This window comes from Lycorma delicatula, chromosome 1 (assembly GCF_047948215.1).
Source record: "Lycorma delicatula isolate Av1 chromosome 1, ASM4794821v1, whole genome shotgun sequence".
Lineage (NCBI taxonomy): Eukaryota > Metazoa > Arthropoda > Insecta > Hemiptera > Fulgoridae > Lycorma > Lycorma delicatula.
In genome coordinates this window covers 221024297-221047908 of record NC_134455.1, presented here as the reverse complement: position 1 = coordinate 221047908, position 23612 = coordinate 221024297, and the positions used below count along the sequence as shown (strand labels likewise).

At 29.0% G+C, this 23612-nt stretch overlaps 1 protein-coding gene and 1 long non-coding RNA gene across 4 annotated transcripts in view; one reads left to right on the top strand and one right to left on the bottom strand.

Moving 5' to 3' along the window:
- Nucleotides 1–23612, top strand: part of LOC142328882 (facilitated trehalose transporter Tret1-like) — a 99969-nt gene that overhangs the window by 38331 nt on the left and 38026 nt on the right. The window contains exon 2 of one of the 2 annotated variants that reach the window (XM_075373025.1): nt 18501–18615. In XM_075373025.1, coding sequence (XP_075229140.1) covers nt 18531–18615 — 85 coding nt within the window. In that variant the 5' untranslated portion in view covers nt 18501–18530. Of the gene's footprint in view, nt 1–18290; nt 18616–23612 lie in introns of those variants that run through there. The other variant, XM_075373017.1, reaches the window with a different exon arrangement.
- Nucleotides 1124–19754, bottom strand: LOC142328894 (uncharacterized). Of its 2 annotated transcripts, none has more exons than XR_012757379.1 (3): nt 19681–19754; nt 12035–12123; nt 1124–1184 (listed from the first exon to the last, which is right to left on the bottom strand). It is a non-coding gene; the product is annotated as an uncharacterized LOC142328894 (long non-coding RNA). The 2 variants fall into 2 exon arrangements; XR_012757377.1 differs by lacking the exon at nt 19681–19754 and adding an exon at nt 18000–18126.

Below are 23612 nucleotides of genomic sequence, written 5' to 3'. Positions count from 1 at the left end.
ATTTTAACTAAAAATAAGTATCAGTAATGATATTTTATGTAAGTTTATTTATAATGGCATTTACAAAGTTTCAATAAAAGTGGTAACAAAAATAAACTATAATTTAAAAAAAATTAATTTTTAAAAGTTTAAATATAATATTAAAGTAGTATAAGTGATTTACAGCCGTCAAAAAATTAACAAAATTTCGTCACTTTGTAGTTATTTCTCCCTGTATATTTTGTTGAAAATGGAAATTTATTTCAATTTTTTTAAAACTAGTACTGGTTTTTTAAACCAGTATATTTTGGCTGATGTTTTTACACCACTGTGATTATATGCTCTGAGTTTATAAATTGCGGATATAGTGATTAATGAAGTTTTGCAAGTGGTTTACTATAACGTAATTAAGACCAGAAGACTGCTTTCTAAATGCTCTAAAATCTCCAGCTGTCTGTCACAATCGCACCGCTGGAATTTCTACATAGTCCAAAATTTCATTCGTAAATGAGTTTTACCATTTTGGAAAGTTCTAAAAACCATTTTTTTATATAATTTTCTATTCCACCTCCGACTCGTTCTGATGATGTTTTTGTCCCCGATCTGTATTCCCCTCGACCTAACGCATTTTCACTGATGTCAAAAAAAAAAGGTTTTCATTCATCAGCTTGATAATATTAATATAAAACTGTCAAATAATCGGAAATATACTTATGATATTACTGGGGAATTACCGCACACTTAGAACTGCATTATCACCGCACAAGTTTGATTTACAGTCGATTACAGTTTTTGAATATTTAAAAATCTAACTACAAATTAATAGTACTTTGTTAGTCAAAGATTTTGTTTAAGCAAAGATTGCCCTAGTTCGTAGTGAATCTTTTCTACCATATCGTCGCTCCTCATCATATTTTTCCGTCTGCTACTTGTTTTAACCGACAATAATCGGTAACAATTAATTATTATTCGGAAGTATAATTTGTATAAAATATTTTTTTTTAACTTTTTCAGAATGTCTTTTTCAATTTAAATTGTTACGTTTAAGCTAAACAAACTGAATAATTTATAAACATAACGTAAGGAAAATATGCATAATAATAATTAGTAGTAATAGTATTAAATTAGAACAACTCACCATTAAATTGGATATGAACGAACTGGTTTTTCCCACGCTTCCTTCCTTTCTCGTTTCCTTCCTTGCCCTGAGTTCATACATTAACAAAAAAAAAATTGGCTGAATTGTTTAAATCTTCATCATACTTAATTACTTAAAGAAAATATATTTTTTTAAAAATGCACACCGTATAGTAACCCAAGTTAGTCGTTTAACAAACAGAAGTTAGATAATGTTAAAGGATATCCATTGAGAATTGTGTTCCTGAAGCTATAAGGTTGTAATAATTTTGGTAAGTCTACTGATACCAGTAACTAATCCTTGATTTAAACCAAGAATTTCATAGATCACGTCAACGTAAGTAACAAAAATTACAGAATACATAAACAATACGTCAAAAACGTTTTTACTTACTTGTACGAAGTAAAGGAAGTATTGCGATCTCGAAAAATTTGGGTTTTCAGATTTCAACGGAAATATCCATTTTGATCATCCCTGAATCCATTTTGACTAGTTTCGGCGTGACGTCGGTACGTACGTACGTACGTATGTATCTCGCATAACCAAAAAAACGATTAGCCGTAGAATGTTGAAATTTTGAATTTATGACTGCTGTAACTTCTAGTTGTGCACCTCCACTTTTGATTGCAATCGATTGGGCCAAAAATGTGTATAGTCAGACCTCTAAATAAAGCGACGTTTCAATTTTGAAACGTTTGGATTTTGGACTTTTTCTTAACTGCAGATAAGCCCTCGTTGAGAGCTTTTCAACAATATATCATAAGCGGTACTTATTTTCATTGTTTCCAGAGTTATAGCCAAATAAAATGTTAATTCATGAAATATTTGGGTCTTACAAATACATCGGTTCAAATCCGACGTCATCTCCTGTTTTTTAACTTTTTTCTTCGATTCCAACGTATTATTTTTTATTAATTATCAACCTCTGATTGTAAAAATGCTTTTACAATAAATAATAATTCAGTAATAGCAATACAAAAAAAAAAATATCAGAAGTTATTAATAAAAATAAAATTTTATGTACTTTTCATTTTAAAAAAATGTGTATATGTAATTTAATAGGCGTACAAGGAAGACATGTGGTATACACATCAGATTTTTAAATTTTTATTAATAATCACTTTAATAGCACCTGTTAACGATAGAAAATATAGTTTAAAATAGTGCGAGTTTAAATTAAATTGCTAAAATTTCTCTACGTTAGAATATTAAAAAAGAATTTTAATTTAATAAAATATTTTTAAAACATACTGTTAACAAGAAATAGAAAGAGCGAATTAGTTACCTATGTGTACGTTGTTGTTAACAATGATATATTTTCATTCCTACAGTTACTCATAATTAAAAAATAATCTCCAGGTGTTAATATCTTTAGTGTAAGCTTGCTAAGGGTCAATTATTATCTTTTGGGGTTTTTGCTCACAGATGAACACCAAATGTGTATAAACAGTTCATTTGTTTTACCGATTTCAGAATTAAGAAAGTAATTAAATTGTTTATGTGTGAAACGCTGTTACCGATATAAACTTACACAGTTTAATAACGGCAGTTCCTGCACCCAGACTAACGAATGCTTACTATAGTAATATTGCCATAAGTAACCGTTCGGTCGGTTTCGGTTTTCATGTTCTCATCTGGAATCTAGTTTTCTTAATTCAGGTAACACGCTTTATGTGATAGCCTAGCGCTTCTTAAACGAGACTCTTTTAATCATATTTTCATTTTTCCGCTAATCGTAAGAAGTCTATATTAGCCTGGGACTTAACTGTCATTTTACTACAAAATGTTTCTCAAAATTTGCAACTTTTGGCATATACAAAAACTCGCATTTCATAAGAAATTCGTTATACATACAAAATATAAAAAGAAAATATGACAACTCAATAGTAAATTCAAATTTAACAACAGTTTCATCTCAGATAAATCATTTACCAGTGATTACACTCACAGGAAAGTTTACCATATTTGTCGGTACTGAGGGGTCAACTTTCCTGCTGCTATTGTTGCACCGCTGAAGTAAGCGATAAGTAAACTAAACTTATCAGTAAAATCATCGCAATAATATTTTCTTTTTAGTTGGACTTCAATTATCATCGTAACCCCCATCAGCATGAACTTCGGCTTTTATGCTGATCACCACCATTTACGGTAGTTTTACAGTTTCTTTGTTTGTGCATAGATTCTTTAAGCCTTGTATTTCATTCAAATACAAAATAAAAATTACATTTTAAGTTTCTAAATTCGCCAGTGTTTTTAAAGTACTATAAAGTTACCTGACTTCATCATATTTTAATACAACTTATAATTCATCTATCAGTCGCATATGATATTAATTATATATCTCGTTTTACTTATTTTTTCCTTTTTTCTTTTCTTATTTTTGACTTTTCCCTGCTTTACATAACCTCTTTTTAAATCGTCTATTTGTTTCAAGTTTTTTCTTTGCCCCCTTAAGCTTCCACCCAAAATTTCATCATTTATAAAGAATTATCAGTTTCCAAATCCGTCCTGTGCAGAAGATATAATTATCCTTTTTATTTGATGCGCTTATCAAATCGTTAAAACTTTTACTAGAAACCCACTTATATGTTCTAACCTCACCCGTGTACATCCTCTAATATTATTTTTAAAAAGGTTCACTCATCACTAACTCATACTTTGAGCAAAATCTTGAAATCTGAAAACTTGTGATTTTTTAAATAAATATAACAGTAATGTTTTGGGTTAAATATATATTTTTTAATCATTTTGTAAAATGATATTTTAATACTCTCGACATAGCTCCCTCCAAGCTATTATAAGATAAAAATCAATTAACCGGAAGACAACTATTTCAATATAATTTTCGCGTGTTCGCGGCTTGACAAGGATATTGAGAGACTAACAAATAAAATTTTACATAAATACAATTTATTAGTTTAATAATATAGAACATAAGACAAATCAATAATAATGATGAGAATAATAATAATAATAAACGAAAATAATAAACAATAAAAAAAAAATAATAATAATAATGAATAAATTACTTACAAAATAGTATTTCAAATAAGGGCAGGGTTTATTTAAAGGTAGTTAAATCACAAAAAGCAGAATACAGTTCAGTTGAATAATAACATTATAATGACCGCTAATATTTACGCCTGTAACAACAAGTATTGTATTAACAACCAGATAAGATTAGATAAGTATAAGGTTCATACAATTCCATTCGCTGCAAATATATTTGTCCTGTTTACAGTAGAACTATCCTAACAATTTATGAATGAATTTAATACTGTCACTTTCACAATTGTCTAACAATAACTTACCGAACATCTTCCTGCATTCATTCACTGTCCACACTGGAATGCTTGTGACGTCACTTTACACGTTCTTCTACTGTACTCTGACTGATTACACCGTCTCACAATCGCGTCACAGCCTCACTTAATACTCGCTTCATACTGACTTTTCCCCTGGTCCAAGCAGTATCGCCTGACCTGCACTACCGCCATATTTCTATCTGTTGAAGCGTGAGAATTACCGTCCGCGTCCTTACATTTTCCCATAAATTCCTACTGTGACAGACACATCTTATATCTGTATGTTTTTTCTCTCCTTTTTTTCTAAAACTAAATACAGTAAATGGTTTTTGTTTACAAAAAAAACCCTTCTCATCGAACAGCAACTGTTGAAGGTGTGCCACTGACAGTATTACAAGATTGTTAAATGGACCTGTTAGCTTAAGAAAAGGATCCTTTTCAGTATCCTTCTGGATTCCTTTATAATTATTTTCTCATACTTCCTTCTTAATTGGAAGGAATCCGTTACTCAGATTTGTTATACTGATCTTGTAAGAATATATAATAAAATATTTATCAGTTTTTTTATGTAAACAAAAAATATATGTAAGTATAAAAACATCTTGTTTTATTAAAAAAATATTATAAAATATATTATTTTGTATTATAACAAATTATTTTTGTATTGTCATGTTCGCGACGTCATTCGCCGGTACGGGTACATGAGTCCTTTTTTAAGTCGTGTACCTGTAGGGGCGCACTTTGCCCATTCATAAAGCGCGTCGTGCGCCTAACGGGGTTCACGTTTTCACGGATTTCTTATAGCATTTATTTTTAGTCTGGCTGTACTGTAGGTATTTAAAATCATATAACGGCATATTAGAAGTGTCATGAAAATAACTATACAATAAAAATTTACAGGTAACTATTTTATTCAGGTAAATATTTTAAACTTGCGTAATACAAATTCTAAATTAATTTTTTTTTTTTAAGTTATAAAATGAAATACAGTAAATTGTTTTTGTTTACAAAATGAAATGAGAATAAAATATAAACACAAACAAAATGAAATAAGTGAGAAAATTTACAAAAAACAATCGGTTTTATGTCCATGAAAACTACACAAGTTTTATATTAAAACATTGCAGGCACATCGGTGGCATGCAGTCTTTGTAGTATATAGACACTCTTTTGCTTTTTTTGGCTTCTTTTGTGCTACTTTCTCTAGTCAAATTTTCATAGCAAGGCAGGCATTGTTTTCTTGTGTTGTGAACTGACCCTCCCTTTTTACGAGGCTGTGGTTTTTGGCTTTTGTTGACTCCATACCTCTGCTACTGCTATAGAAACTGGCAGAATATTGGCATTGTTTTCGTCATTTTTAGCTGGTATTAGCTTACTAATTAACTCTTATCGGAATCGTAAAATTTCCCATTTTCTTCGTCGATCTCGGCCTTCATTGAAAATAACGAAAGCGTTCACAACACTAGTCCCAAGAAGCATTTTAATGGCTACTTTCTTATACCATTTGCTCGTTTTTCTAAGTAGTGTATAACATGACGTTTGGTCAGAAATGTCAACATCTTTTTTAGTTTTGTTGTATCCCAATGCAGCAGTTGGTTTAAGGACTTTTCCCCTTCCTGTTATGTTTACTTGAATAAGTCAAATTATTGGTATTTCTAATGTTGTGGAAACCATTAGAACACGTTTCTAGTAAACCCATTTTATAACTTTCACACCATTGTTTTTTTGTTAAACAAAGACCTCTCTTTTTTCACTTATTTCTCAGTCACGCATGTAGGGTTTTTTAAGTTTACTATTCAGAGTGCCACACAAACAGGTTTTTCTTTCCAGCAGACACTTTGCCAGAAAAACACGTTTGTATAAATTATCTGCGTAAAGTATACACCCTTTACCAAGGAGATTAGATATGAGATGCATCATAATCTTTTCTGAGTACCCAGTAATATCTCCCTTACCAGCATATACTTTCATTTTGAATGTGTAGCCATGTTCACTACAGAGTTTATATAATTTCATACCATATTTATGACTTTTTTTGGCGGTGTATTGACGAAATATAAGGCGTCCACGCCATGGAGTCATTGTTTTTCTTCAATGACGATGTTCTCGCCTGGTATCATTAGTTTTTGGAACTGCTCGTTGAGTAAATATAGAAGGGGTTTTATTTTTGACAACGAGGTTCTCCCACATCAACATCTTCATTGTTATTAAAGTGCAAACGCTTGAGAAGCATTTCAAATCTTTGTCTTGTCATTGTTTTTTTAATTACCTAGTTTTTGTACAAAAGATTATTTGACCAATACAATCTCATTTTCGGTATTGGGCACATACCTATTATCATGATTATGCCAAACATTTTTTTAATTTCTGCATTAGAATAATCAGTTCATTCTCTCATCGTTGAGCTTCGCTTTAGCTAGGTGGTTTTCAAGGTTTTGTGTGAAAATCCGTTTGTTTCCTGTGTAACATGATTTATGATATCTTCAGTTGGAAATTGCTTGTAATATTGTCATAGGGTCTGATCGGTTGAAATCATATTGTACACCATTTTTACTAGTGAAAGGAAATTGTCTTATAGTGTACAAAAAATACACTTTCTTGAAATATTTAGTCAGGTTGATAAGTAGCAATTACAGTCAGACCTAGGTCTCCTCGGCCACTTACTACATTTTTAATCTCAAAATCTACATTACATTACGAATATCTACAATATTTACATTACTATTATCTTCAACACTTCCAACATTTCGAGAAGTACTGAAACTATCAGCATTTTCTTGTTCGTCTTCAGTTTGTTCGTCACCGCTCTCGCCCGACGATTCATTATCACTGTCACTGACATGACCTGATGAGGGGACGTATTCAGTGCCGGATTCTTTGATATCACTTAGTTTTAGCTCATCCACTGACACATCTAAAACACTGGCTAATTCACTGGGATCTATCTTTTGTTTCACGTAAAAACAACACGATAATCTAAAACAATACTGGTTTATAACCTCAAACACAAAAATATATACGATATAAAACCGTAGGCGGAAAACTGCCAAGTATCTGCGCAACTAGTGGTGCGCCTAGCGGCAGGATCAGAGAAAAAAGAGAGTTTGTGTACCCGTGCGGGTGTACGACGCCCAGGAGTTATCTATCATAACAAAGGCGCGTCGTGCACCCGACAGGGTACACGCAAAAAAAGTAAAGAAAACAACATACGATTGGAGTTTTATATCTTTGAAATTATGCTTCTTTCATGTATTGTCATCAAATATAAACTAAAAAGTAAAAAGAAAATTTCCGGATTTTTGTAAGTATACGTGCAAATAACTACAACAAATAAAAAACCTATGTATTTTGGTGGCCGCCGCGAACGTGTTAACCCTTTTTAATAATTTTCTTATAAACATGCTTTATTTTGTTTCAAGTGCTATTGTTTAAAAAGAATTCTTTCGCCTTATCTTTATAGCCGGTAAGTGTAATGCATTTAATCGTAAGAAAGTTTCGGTGAAGCCGATTCAAAACCAGCCAATGTATCGCATCTAGTACTAGTAATTCCTCTATCATTCTTTATTCAACCCAGAAATTCTACTATATAATAACTATATCATACGCAAACTGCTTAATTTCTGAAAATTTAGTTAGTTAAATGATTAATATAAATTAAGAATAATTTAATTCGCAGCACTCTCGACGAACACCGCATGTAATTTTTTATCAGCAAATAATATCTCCATTACATTAAAAAAAGAAAAGATTTTGATGGTGCTAATAACCATTTAGAAAAAAACATGAAGAAATAGTTAAAGAAGTATACATTCTTCATACTGTATTGTGTTTATTAGCTACGTGCAATTGTTTGGTATTTGAATCTGTTATATAATTAACTTAATGGAAATTGAGTTGATAATTTAAGGCTCTCTATACGTACCGAAAATTATTTAAAGTAATTACAATAACTTTGCTATTTTCAAATATAGGTTATTATTTATTTTCACTATACTATGAAGTAAATAAATGTTATTTTATATTTGTTATTGGAAATGACGAAAAGTTTGTAATGAATTTTGTTGTGAAACAAACAGTTTTTGTTCTGTCATGTCGGCAAACTGATAACGATAAAGAATGTGGGTAGTGAATTAAGTTAAATTGTTAATATTTATTTCATGTAAATAACTATTGTTGTCGACTGTAAAACTCAAATTACCGTCAAGTATGTAGTTATATTTTATTTTAAAATAGTAATAAGTAATAAAATTTATTTAAGTAAACTTTTGTTTTATTGTAAAAATTATTACGCTTTAAACATTACCAACTACTTCGCTAAATAAGTCGATGGTTTAATAAACTGCAGATGTGTATTTAAAAACCGTGGTTTTAATTTTTAGTTTATTGATATTAATTCATTTGTTTAATTTATCATTACGACTAACCTAGCGAAACGAGACCTGTTTTAACTTATCTTTTCACATTTGTTGTGCTTATAATGCAATAACCAGTTGTTGTGCTTATAATGCAATATGATCAAACGGATTTTCCTACACTTATTACATTTTCAATAATATTCCTTGTTTTTAAGTGAAACTACATGAATATGGCGATTTTTACTTCCTTGTACAAAGAAAGGGAAATATTGTGATCGCGAAAAATTTCGATTTTCAAATTTCAACGGCCATCCCTGACCATCCTTGAATCCGTTTTGACTAGTTTCGGCGTGACATCTGTACGTACGTATGTACGTATGTATGTACGTATATTTGTATCTCACATAAATCAAAAACGATTAGCCGTAGGATGTTGAAATTTTTGATTTAGGACTTTTAAACATCTAGTTGTGTCCCTTTTTGATTGCAATAAACTGAATTGTGTCCCTTTTTGATTGCAATCAACTGAACCAAAAGTGTCCAAAAAAGCTCAAAATCCAAAAAAAATATGAATTTTGGACTTTTTCTTAATCTGCAGTAATATGCCCTCCTCGAGAGCTTTTCAACAATATCATAAGTGGTACTTATTTTTACTGGTTCCAGAGTTATAGCCAAATCAAATTTTAATTAATGAAATATTTGGATCTTAGAAGGGGAAGGCATATCGGCTCGAATCAGACTTCATCTCCTTTCTTTTTTAACCCTTTTTTTTAATTTAGATATATTGATTTATTAATAATTATTAACCTCTGATTGTAAAAAAAAAAATGCACGATAAATAATAGTTCAATAATAATAAAAAAAAATATCAGAACTTATTAATCAAATACAATTTTATGTCATTTTTATTTTTAAAAAATATTTATATGTGATTTAATAGGAAGTTAAGTGGTGCCAACATGAGAAATTTTTGTAAAATTTTCCAATTCGAAATGGCAGCCAACGCAACTGCAGTGAAGAGCGCCGATTGTTTGCTCTTATTCATTGAATCACCGTGGAAGATACTGTTTGGACATACTACGTTGTAATATTAACTCCGTTGATCAGTTTTTTAAATACATTACAGTACTACAAAACAAAAACAGTCATTTGTAAAGCTGATAAAGATAGTTATTTAATTTAGTTCACAGATATTAATTACATTATGGTAACTGTCCATTATTGTGTAGGTTTCAGCAACATATGATAAACAAGTAGTTTATTAAAGATTTACAAAAAATCTAACCGTGAAAATATAATAGATCTTTTAAAATTATGTCGATCGTCTGTTGAAAGAGTGAATACATTACTTTTATTTTGAAAGGAAAGGTAATTATGATTTCGGGTTGAGGATTTCATCCTGCAAACGGTTGCAGAGATTTCAGAGATATTAAATTTAGTTGGAACTTCTCACTGATACTCATAAAACAGATTTTTCCTTATGGTGAAAAGTCAATTCTTTTATGTTTTAAAATCGGTGTTCAAACAGTATTTATTAATTTAATTTTGAACCCTTCCTCTAAACATTTTACAGCAATTAAGTTTATATTTATTCCAGTTTACCTATTTACATTAATTTTTGTATGAGAGTGTTCGATGTAAAAGTTGAGTGCTGTTTAAGCCGAGACTATTTGATTCCAGTTTTTGTTTCAACTGTGTGTAAGATATTGTAAAACTACAGCCAGTGGGGAACCGGATATATCTACTTGCATGAAATGTTTTAGTACCAAAAGTGCTCGTTGGACAACGTTTTACCTCCTACTGTTACCCGTGGTTCACAATACAGTTTTAAGTTGAAGAATGTCTGTTTGTTATGGAAAATAGTTTCTTTCAGAAATTGCTATGTTTATCGACAACTTTGAAAAGAAAGCTCTAGTGAAAAATGCGATTTTTTATTCAGTTTTGGTGATGGATATAAATGTGCTTGAAAGAGTTACAGAAGTAGTACACGGCTATTCAGTCAGTGTAACAGTTAACGGAAACTCTTTTCAATTCTTGAAAAAATGAAGAAAAAATAATTCTTATGTTAATTTAATAATGTTATAAGGAAAATGCTGTAGTTTCACACTTACCGAAACCAGATTTTCCTCCACTTACATAATTCCGTGGATTAAGAGCTTGATTCAGGTCATCATAACCATTTTATTGTACTGCTTTTCAAGTAAATAAATTAATAATTAATACAACTCACCTTACCAGCACGTAGATATGTTCTCTAGATCTTTCGGCTTACTTGGAAGCCATCATCAGGAGTTAAAATTAAAATTAATGCATTAAAGTCAAAGTTTAAAAATCATAGATAAAATTAAAAACAGTCATAATTCTCCGTTCTACTAATACACTAAAGGAATATACATATACTCCGGTAGATTAAAATTAAATCAAACGGAACACGTTATCAAAGAGATAGTTATTAGATTAAATTATTACTTCTTTATAATTAGCATAGTATATTTAGCATGTTTTTAAATAATATGTTTTTTAAAATTTTTGTTCATTAATTAAATTTTTATTATTACAGTATATATGATATTTTTTCCAAATTAGAAGTATTATAATATTTGTAAGAAATATCTAAGATTTTCATGAAATTATTATGACCCTATTCTATGTTTGGCAAAATTATAGTTTTCTGGTTTATTATTTTTAATGCTATTTATATGCTCTTTAGCACGTGTGGAAAATTTGCGATTGGTCACACCCACGTATATCGAGACTGAGAAACGAGACTGTGTACTCCCTGATTATCAAATTTGGAATCATTATCATATGATTTTTTTATTAAAATTATTATTAATATATTTAATTAGCTTTTTATTAGTAGCACATGCAGGTGTTAAAGCCATATTTTTTCAATGTTTTGACCTAAATGTGTATTGGCTATGGGTGAACCGTTGTTGGAAATTTTGACAGATATATATTTGCAATTTTTAGAAGATTCTTGTATCAATAAAATTTTGACTCACATAATATAGTGTTGTACAAACTTTATGTATGTAGATGACACCTAAATTATATGTAATGAAAGTGTTCAAAATGAATCAAATATAATACTAAATGAATTTAATAAAATTGATAAATACATAAAATTTACCGTGGAAATAGAAAATAATAATTCTTTGAACTTTTTGGATATAAAAATACATAATAATAAAATAGATAAAACAAAATTATAAATATATCGTAAAGACACATTAAATAACACAATAATTAATTACCATTCATTTCATCCATGGTCCCAAAAGATGGATGTTTTTAATTCATTGTTCTTCAGAGCCATAAAATACTTCCAACATGATAAAACCTCCTTAAATAAAGAAATAGAAATAATTAAAAACATTGGTGCTACTAACGGTTATAAAGTCGGTACTACAAACAAATTATATAATAAAATGAATAACAAAATTAATATAAATAACAATACAAAATTATTGCCTTATAAATAGGATAAAATATACACAAAAAATGAATATACACACTTTAGTCAAAAAATAGAAAAAATATGGCTTAACACATATATGTGCTACTAATAAAAAACTAATTAAATATATTAATAATAATTTTAATAAAAAAATCATATGATAATGATTCCAAATTTGATAATCAGGGAGTACACAGTCTCGTTTCTGATGATTGCGACTTGATATACGTGGATATGACCAATCGCAAATTTTCCACACGTGCTAAAGAGCATAAAAATAGCATTAAAAATAATAAACCAGAAAACTATAATTTTGCCAAACATAGAATAGGGTCATAATAATTTTATGAAAATCTTAGATATTTCTTACAAATATTATAATAATACTTCTAATTTGGAAAAATATCATATATACTGTAATAATAAAAATTTAATTAATGAACAAAATTTTTAAAAAACATGCTAAATATACTATGCTAATTGTAAAGAAGTAATAATTTAATATAATAACTATCTCTTTGACAATATGTTCCGTTTGATTTCAATTTTAATTTACCGGAGTATATGTATATTCCTTTAGTGTACTAGTAGAACCGGAGAGTTATGACTGTTTTTAATTTTATCTATGATTTTTAAACTTTGACTTTAATGCATTAATTTTAATTTTAATTCTTGATGATGGCTTCCAAGTAAGCCGAAAGATCTAGAGAACATATCTACGTGCTGGTAAGGTGGATTATACTAATTGTTCATTTATTTATTTAACATGTCAGCGGTACCATGTTTGAGAAATTAATGATGCCGTTCAAGCAAAAAGCAAGTTTTCGACTCAGTACAAAATTAATAGTCTGAGCTACTGGATTATGGGTATTGAAAACTCTCATAATTTTAATAAATCTCCTCTCCCTCGCAAAAATCAAGCATATAGAGTAAAATTTTAAGCCCATGAATAATGAAATTTCTTTCTTCTTAGAGCCGCTGTGAATTTCGGTAGAAAAATTAACAAATTATCCTTTATAATTCTTTATAATAATAAAGAAACTAATCTTGAGAATCTTTTTTGTCCGAGTACAATTAAAAGAAATTCTGCTTCTTAAAAGTTTATTTGTGTGAAGTTACGTTTATGTAAAGCCGGAATTTTTTCGTACGTTTATGTTCAAGGAAGCGTTTCTTTTCCATAATTCTAATTAATATTCTGAGTGAAATAAAAAAGGGTGCTTTATGAGAAACTTTCTCCTATAAGATATTTCTACTCACATTTTGAGAAGAAGATTAAGTAAAATAATATATTTGTTGTGAATAAATGATCACAAATAGCACAGTTACAGGAATTAAAAATTCATACTAGTTGCTAAGCCGTAACAGGTTAATAGCCATATCGTTATGGTTACAATGGATTTTCTCACAACATTTTCTGTAATTTTTTAAATTCAATATGTACTTTTTATTTTTCTCTTAATTCATTTATAAAAAATGAAGAAAGTGTTGATGACCAGCTTGGACCGAGTTGATCCAACCTGATTCAAAAAAAAAATCACCTTGCAAAAAAATTTGTGAGGTAACAGAAGTTGACAATGAAAAATTCATGTCGGTCTTGAATCAGAACTCGTGCGAGATGCGTGGTTCACTGGACATTAAATCATTTCTTACCTCTAACAAGAAGATATGAAATGGATTTATGGTTTGTTAAGGTATGTTTAATTTAAAAATCTAAATGAAGTTTGACTGTTATAGGTCTTCAAGATTATTTTGCTGCTTTCCCAGAACCAGCCTTAATTCTTAATCTTAATTTTATGACACCTAGTGACATTTTTTTAATTTTAAATAAAGGTATTCTGAAACCGTAATAAAACAGAATCGCTTTTTCTTGACGTCTAAATTTCTAACGCTTTTATTTATTTGTACTATTCGATTTATGAGTTTCAAATGTTTTGTTAGTTCAGAATGGAGATACATCGAAGCGTTTACCCTTTGCTTTTTTATTTTCTTCAGACTGTCATTCGAACGATTCAAATGTATTGTTTAACACCTTTTACATGAAAATTGCTAAGCCTTTTTGATACAAAGTTTGTTTGATGCAACCAAACGACATAAGCATCAAACATTCTCCTCGCCCTGTTCAGAAACAATTAGATGATATTCGAATACTGAATACTTCCAATCAATTATGATCTGTTAACGCGGTCTTAATGTTCTTGCTTATTGTTATTATTTATCATTCAATTAATTTCTCATTTACTGCAGGTAACTAAGCATATAGTCTTATGAGTCATCACATGATTAAGTACTGATGATTCAAATGCAAAACAATTCACAGATGTGTATGTGCATCTGAACAAACTTTATTTTTAAAGTGATAAAATAATTGAATTTATTCTAACATTAAAGCCTAATTATTATTGTAGATATTAAATATTTCGTTCTTTATTGCTTAACATTATGATGTTTTGATTATGGATTAATTAAACAATTTATATACATGTATATACTTTTTCTTTTTTTTATCCGCTTACAAATTTTCTGCAGGGGTTGCTATGAGCAAGCATCACAAATGACATTCGTATTACATTTTTGACGTAATCAGTCAGTTGATTGGTCTGTTCATTACTCCTTTCTGTTCTGCTAATATTTTAACTTCAAGGTATTTACTAGACCATACATCCATTCAGCCATGCAGTTCTCAAAGCCTAGAATAGATAAACTTTAATTTCGTTATTTAAGCAGAACCAGTTAATTAGCATAACTACTTAAGTGCTAAAAGGACTCCTTCCACATGTCGGGAATTACTTTTACATCTGGTCTATTTGCAGTCCTTTAGATATTAGAGTAATCTTACGGTATGGCCATCTGACAAGAAACAGAAAATACAAGAAAAGAAGCGATAGAGTTATGAACTTTTATCACTATGCCTAAAAAGTGTTGAATAACACAAAATTATTATTTTTTTTATTTTAAGCAAATTTTCTTCAACTTGTCTCTAGATACACAATTGGCTGAGAAATCCTAACTAATACCGGCGAAATATTTTACCTTAGCAAAGGTTTTTAACTTCATTTAAAGATCATTTAACCTAGATTTACTTTTGTAGTAGGAAACATAGACTTAAATTTACAAAAATATAATCAGCATTATCTATAATTAAGTCAAGATGATTATCTATCATTAAACTTCTCAAGCAAACGGAATAAGAGATTGAAAGGACTAGTCGATCGGACAAATCCATGCCGACCACTTTAAAAGAAACAGTAAAATTATTTCATGGAGGGGAGTAAACACATGCAAACATCATATCTGGTTTATTCAATGATGTTTACCACCTCAAATGGTACTTCATTTACTTCTTCCACTAAAAAGCTACTTCCTGTCTTGTCAGATCTTCCCTAACATATAAAATACTAAATTATCTTTCATTGTCGGTCTACAAAAAGATAATATAATACTAAAGTTGGAGATGTTGACTTGTCAGCATCCAAAAGACTTAGGGACCAAATATATATATATAGTCAGAACAAACATATCTCGATTTTTTTACATTATTTGAGTTGAAGTGACAACTGTCACTTGTTTACCACGTCTTATACGTTTTCCTCAACCAATTACCAGGTAGAAGAGAAGGAGGAAAATGTAAGGCAGTATGGTAAATGGTGGTCTAATTTGATGGATGGTGGGTGAACGAATAGTAAATAATATTGAAGGAATAGTTAAAAATGCTGCTAAATCTTTATTTACGAATAAAAATATGATGGTCACAGTTACAACTAACCATACTGCTAGAAGCAAAAGTATAATTGTTTGGAGTTCCAAGTTAATGTGTCAGGCCCATCGTTGCAGAATGATTAACGTTGTTACATATCTTCAAAGATAATCATCAAAAGAAAGAGAAAGAGATAATTATAACCGCTAAATTATTTTCCCGCAGTCATCAGATTATTTTATAATAAGGTAAATATCAGAGAAGATATCAGAGGTTATTGGAAAATATTTTACCGATTCCACTTTTGGTTTGAAGCCTTATCGCAGGTCTTCTCTTGCAACTTCAGAGACAAAAACATTTATTGAATTATGATTGTTACACTTGCGAGAAAAAAATTAAAATATAAAAAGTTAAATAAATTACAACTGCTTTAAAAACGATCAATAATTCCCCCATCATTGCTAAAGAATGCTTTGAAGTTGATGAGGAATGAAAAAAAATTACTTATTAGGCAGTTGCTAGGACATAGTTTTAGAATTGTTTTGTGGGTTACACTCTGATTTAAAGTCGAATTACCAATAAAGGTAGCAAATAGAAGTTTAATTTTTCTTTAGTAGTTCTTCATTTTTGTAGAAGTATTGTAATCGCGAATAATTTCGGTTTTCAGATTTCAACGGAAATACCCATTTTGACCATTCCTGAATTCGTTTTGACTAGTTTCGGCGTCGCATAACTCAAAAACGATAGCCGTAGAATGTTGAAATTTTGTATTTAGGACTGTTTAATATCTACTTGTGCACCTTCCCTTTTCATTGCAATCGACTGGACCAAAAGTGCCCAAAAAAGCCCAAAATCCAAAACATTTGAATTTTGAACTTTTTCTTAACTGGAGTAATAAGCCCTCATTGAGAGCTTTTCAACGATATGAGTGATACTTATTTCCATTGGTTTCAGAGTTAGAGCCAATTAAAATTCTAATTAATAAAATATTCAGATCTTATAAGAGGAAGGCGCTTGACGAGAATCAGACTTCATTTCCTTTTTTTATTTTTTTTTTAAACTTTTTTTTAATTTAAGTATATTGATTTATTAATAATAATTAATTTGTGATTGTAAAAACATTTTTACAATTATAAAACCAATAATAAAAAATATATATGAAAAAATCTAATAAAAAAAGATATGTAATTTAATAAGCGTACAAGGAAATCATGTGGTGTCCACATCAGATTTTTGGAAATACAAATATTAGTAATTACATGAAATCGCACAGTTCGACAGACAAGAAATTGGGGAAATCAATAAGACTACCCTCGTTGATTGATTTTTACGAAATTATAAAAAGAGATTTATAACTAGAGATGATATAGTATGAAAAGAGTGTGCTGTATAATGTGCAGCGGAAGTATGTGTGGGTTTGGGTGTGTATGTTTCTGTGAGGAAATTAACTTTTTGCACATTAGCTGAGGAAACAAAAAACTTATATGAACGAGATATCATTTAATTAAGTAAGTACGCTGTCAATAAAACAATTAATTAATTATTTTTCAGTAAACATTTCTAAAAATTAGTTATCAAATATTTTTACCTATAACGTACTTTATTCATAATTTTTTGTTATTATATTATTTAATAAACAAATGATAAGGCACGCTTCTTCATCTTTTTTTTAATTTTATGTGGTAAAAAATAATTTAATTGTATCAGGCTATAAGAAATTCCATAATGTCAATATATGCACAAATAAACAAACACGAGTGTTTTTTTTCTGTTTACGAGTAAATAATAATTACGTGTAAAAAATAAAAATATACATAATTACCTAAAACTTTAATTGCCTAATCTCTTATCTTTATTAGTAAGAAAAATTGTTTAATTATAAATCGGCATTATAATAATTGTCATTCTAGAATATATTTTTTTAAGTAAGTATTTATGAAGAGTTTATTTAATTTAAATCCGTAATTGATAACGCATATTAAATAATAAAAAGTAATCTTCTAGTTTATTCATACTAAGCATATCACTTAAAAATGAGATATTCTAGATTTTTGCGTAATTGAAATACCTCTGTATATGACGCAGGAGACTGTAGGTTTGTTATACTTTATTTTGCAAAAACAATTAAGCGCTTTTTGAAATTCTTTCCACGTTAAAATCGATGTACAATGTAAGTTCTTTAAGGGCAACGCTGAATGATTCAAACCGTACACTTGTCAACTGACATTTGATTAGTAAAAAAATAATAAATAAATAAACAGGAGATAAATAACTCTTACAAAAAAACCTATGAATAGAACCTCCAGCCGTTGATTATCTAATAAGGCCGGGTGGTAGGGGAACTTTATCACTGCTGCGTTCTGTGCCGCTAGTTCAAATTTTGCCAGGCCTTGATAAGAGCAACTACTCTTTTACTTACACTTAACTGATAGTTTGTGGTAGAACGGTGTGACTGCTGTTACTCTACAATTTATTTATTTCTACTCATTAAGACACTTCATAATAGTCTTGTTGTAAAGGCTATAATTTTATGTGAATTAAATAAATGTTTACATTTACATCTGTGCAGACGCTTTAAAGAGACTACTTTTCGTCCAAAATGCTGGAAAAGACGATCCCAATTACACTGCCCGTCAAAGGAAAGAATCCGGGACTCGTTAATCTCTACTTTGCTGCTTTTACAGGTAAATAATAAAGAGTTCTTTTTTTATATGATGATATTTTAATAACACCCAAATAACTTAAAAAATATAAAATTGTTAATTAAAAATATTATACTCGTTTTTTTCAGTATCATGCTGACCTTATAAATATTATAGGTAAATAAATAGTTGCAACCTTTATTGTGTAGGAATTACTCAAATTCTGCGCGCAAAAAAAATTACTATGATGCAGAGCAAATCTGAATATTATAACAGCTGTGCACGTGTGTAAACAATCCGCTGGAATGCTTATAAATTATCTCATGTTTAATGTTTCATATTATGTTGCTAAAAATTACTGTTGTTATATTCTATATTAAATATTGTTACTGTTTGAATGTGTATATATATATATATATATATATATATATATATATATGTGTGTGTGTGTGTGTGTGTGTGTAAATATATATATATTTTACTCTACCTCTTAGCTTTTAAATAGGCAGTAAGGAAAAAATTATCGAAAAATCTTATAAATAATTTATTTACGTTCAAACTATTTTCATTTTAAGTTACCTTAATTTAAAATATTTTCCGGTGTGTCTTACATATATCAAAATGGATAGTACATACACATAAATGTATATTATGTAAACATATAAAATAATATTTTAGTTTTTTCTCGAGGCTCGTTAACTCTGAAGGTCATTTTTTACGTGTTTATAAGTTGGTTTTTTAAGTTAAATATCTGATAATCAAGAAATTATCTTTCATCTGATTTATCATTACGTTTCTGTAATTTTTTAAAACCTTTTTGAGTCGATAAGTAATACGTCAGTATTGAATTAAGTAAATTATGAATTTTATAGAAATCTACGATGACAATTTACCGATAAAAAAAGGCAGCCATAAATGTAGAACAAAGGAGTTAAGGAACTAATATAGTAAAATTTAATTATGAAACTACACTATCTCCATTTTATTTTGTTTCATTCTGGGACGCAGGGCATCCCTTACAATTATTGCTAGTAATAGAAAATATATGTACAACTAATTTCAGATGATAATTCTACCTCTTTTCATGAAAAAGTCTTTTAAAATTACCTGAAAAATCAGAGGAATATACTGTTTTTATGCGCATTAAGTTGCTGTTTTTAGTTGGTATCTTCACTACTCAGTATGAAATCTACGTGTAATGGTTTTATCACCGTCCAGCCATTAAGCGAGAATAAGTCGACATGTCGATGCGATCATTCCTTACGACATTCTTGATTTTATCACTTGCGTTATGCCGGTCACAAAATAGATTTTCGAAAATCTCTATAGTTTTAGCCTACGTTTTGTTACTTCTAAATTATTTTGAATAATGTTTTTAATAATGCATCCTGAGTGAGAAATTACAAATCGTTTTCTCCAAATAGTAGCTGAATCCGTAGAGAAATTTAAGCGAGAGGTATTTTTTAATTCCGCCTAGTATAAAAAATATCTTGCATTTATTTTTTTAATCGGCCCAGTTTATTTTAATCCAGGCAAACAGACAAACCATTCTTAAATCAACTTAAATAATATCCGTATCTTGACAGATAATTAGAAAATGAAATCTGGGAAAAATCTGGAAAAAATGATAGATTCAGAATTTTTTTTAAATTTTAATATTAGACATGTCAGTATAGATTTTATCAGTTTTTATTAAATCCTTATGAAAATAACTTTGAATTCAGTTTTTAATTTTTATTCAAGAGAAAATTTTTTAGTGTTTTTAGTTTTCTTCTATGAATAAATGCAGTCATCTTTCCATTAATAATTCATTTATCTACCCCCAGTCATCGATTATATTTCATATATAGGTTATTTTTTGTTGATTTCAGATTACCGAATACAATAAATATCATAGTAACTATATTTTTTAATTATATTATATTATTAATAATTATATTTTTTATCATGCAGATTTTTAATATAGTTTGTTTTCGGTAGAATTTAAACAGGCTGTACAAATAGTTTTTATTGGATATAGTTGACAATATTTTTTCACTCAAACGTTAAAATTTTCATTTCACGGTAATTCTTCTGTTCAGGCTCTTTTAAATAGCGATTCACTATTATTTAATAATTTCTTTTTCCTAAATATACGATTGGTTTTGATGCCCGTTTGGACGTATGGATGAATTTATGCGAAGCATCTAATAGAAACATCATCCAGAGATTCCAATCAAATTTTCTACAAACGTATCCTTGTACATCTCAAACAGAATTCTACACAGAGATATTAACATATCCGTACTAAAGTATCTGCAGTAAATAAAAAACAACTATACTACGCGAAAATCACTTGATAGTCAACTTGTTGGACTATAGAAACACGGTACACTACTTGAAAGATTTCATCCAAGGTCCAAAACTTAATTTTTCCATTTATTTTTTCTGTATTCATTTAAATTATAGTTTTTTTTCTCTTCCTGTAAAAAATATGAATAATTTTGTTCGGGTTCATTGTAATTATAATAAAAAACCAGACTCCTAAAAAGTCAACAATTATAAACTACAAACAGCAAATAATTATACTGTCGGTAAAGAAATACACATTATAGCATAGTGTTAAAACCCAGGAGTATGAATGTTTTTTCCTAACATCTTATTTTAGTTTTCCAGATTCTGACGATTTTATTTTAAATATCGATATTTGCCGTTTGTACGTAATTACATACTGTTGAAAAGAAGCGCTAAGTTTCTTGTATATAGGAATAAACGTAGACAGGCCCACCTATATAAGATCATGATCATAATTTTATTCTGTGATGTTTTTTCTAATCATGATGTTTTATTTCTTCATTTTTTAACTATTCCACTTTAAATGCGATAAATATTATTAGTCGTAAATTATACGAGCATTTAAAACATAATAAAATTGTTCTTTTATTAAATTATAGATGAGTATAACGTAGTATAATTAACACATCTATTCATGACGCTGAATAAATTGAATCGCAGTTTGAGGGTGTTGGCAAGAAATCGAGAGAATATTACAAGACTGTGGATCAGTTTGTCATTTTATACCCGAACCTCGTGTTTTTAGTTTTACTTTTAACCTCTTATGAATGATCGCCGGTTAGCGTATTACTGGAAAATACTACTGTATGGTTTAAGAAAGATATATTAAGTGTACTTATACTATGTATAAAAATTTTTAATGTTTCTATAAATATTGCAGGCTCAAAAAAGATTTTACTTTAAAATATTCTTTTCATTGTTACTTCATCAGTCATATATACCATTGCAATCTCTTTTTTAAAGTTAATTTAGGAATAAAGTAAATCGTACTTTGAACTACTTTATTACAGACTATTAATCAAAATTCTTACAAACACGCATAGGTTACATTCACGCATAGGCTTTATTCTAATGATGGCGTTAACCACTATTGCCGTTTCGTTAAGTAGTGCAAAGAAGAGACCTTTCTGCAGTAGGTTATCAAAAGCGGGCACTTAAAGTTGAATCGATTGATCATGAAACTTTTAGATCATCGAATACAATTTCTAATATCGCATTTCCCCTTTCTGACCTCTCAAATTGCAAACTTTTCCGTTCTTTAAGAACTTTATAATCGAAGTAAGGAATTAATATTTTAAGTTTTTCTAGCACGGCACCGTTGGTAAATTACAGTTATTAAATATAATATGAACTGCTTTCCAATATATTATTCGTTTCCCTCAAGGACTCTCGGCTATTCTGCCATCTTCAGGAGGAATTATAATTTATAATTGAAATATATAGAAGTTTAAAACTCACATATTTAAATATACGTAACAATTGATCGTCATTTTGTAAAAGTTAAAGTCTTAAGTCGAAGTAACTGCGTTCGAATTGTAATAGTATCACAATTGTGATAATATAAGATAACATTTTACTGAAAAAAGAACATTATTCACAAAACACCAATTTTATTATTAACAAATTATATACTGATAAAAAAAATATGTGTGTGCGTCCGCGCGCGCAAATATATATATATATATATATATTGAAAATAATATTCTAACATTGCCTTATAATATATAGTTTATCATGCATTTATCAGAAAATTAATTGATTTATTGCAGATTCGTTACATAATAAACGAACATTATTTACCAGAAAACTTACTAAGTATATGTATATTTTATTTACAATTTTTTTTTAATAATATAAATTAGAAATAGGCAGAATGGTCTAATACCACTAATTACCCATGAAACAGGTAATATAACAAAAGACTCTTCGCTAATTGCATTTATTATTTCTCCTTATTAGTAGTTAATAATAAGTTGTGTACGTAAATTCACAAGAAAGTATTAAATAGCGTTAAGTAGGTGAAAATATTTTTAAGAAAATTTTAAAAACGTTTTAAAAATATTTTCCATAAGGTATACTGATGAGATATAATACGAACATCTCTAGCAGCTGCGTTGACCGAGTACGCTTTATATACTAACTTGGCCAATATTTTTCAATGTCGGTTCTACAATGACTACTATTGCAGCAAAAAATACGTTACAATTACATCATATAATGCGTAGAACTTGTACTATCAGCGAGCTTGCGTCTATTTTTGATACCGCTATCCGATGTATTATCATGTATATGAATAAAACCATTTACTAGTATACTTTTTTTGAATTGACTGTCTACTAATTTACGTGCTTAAAATTTATACATTTATACCAAAATTACCATATTTTAGCAACTGTATAAAATACATAAAATTCACCGGCAAATAAAATGTTTAATTTTACCTACAAATAATTTCATGCGTTCATAAAGCAAACAAATTTGAAGTGTACGTTTCACAAAAATGGTAGAAAATTAAGTGTGTCTTAATTTATCCTTCAGTTACTTCATTTTTTTCTGAAATTTCATTTCGATCCTAAAATGTGTCTCTAAACTGAAAGGTTTTTCTTTTTGATCATTTAACAAATAAATCAAAATTCTTGATAGCCTATTAACTCACAAAAACATAGACCTGCGTTTTTAACTATCGAAAAATTGTTTTCAATTTT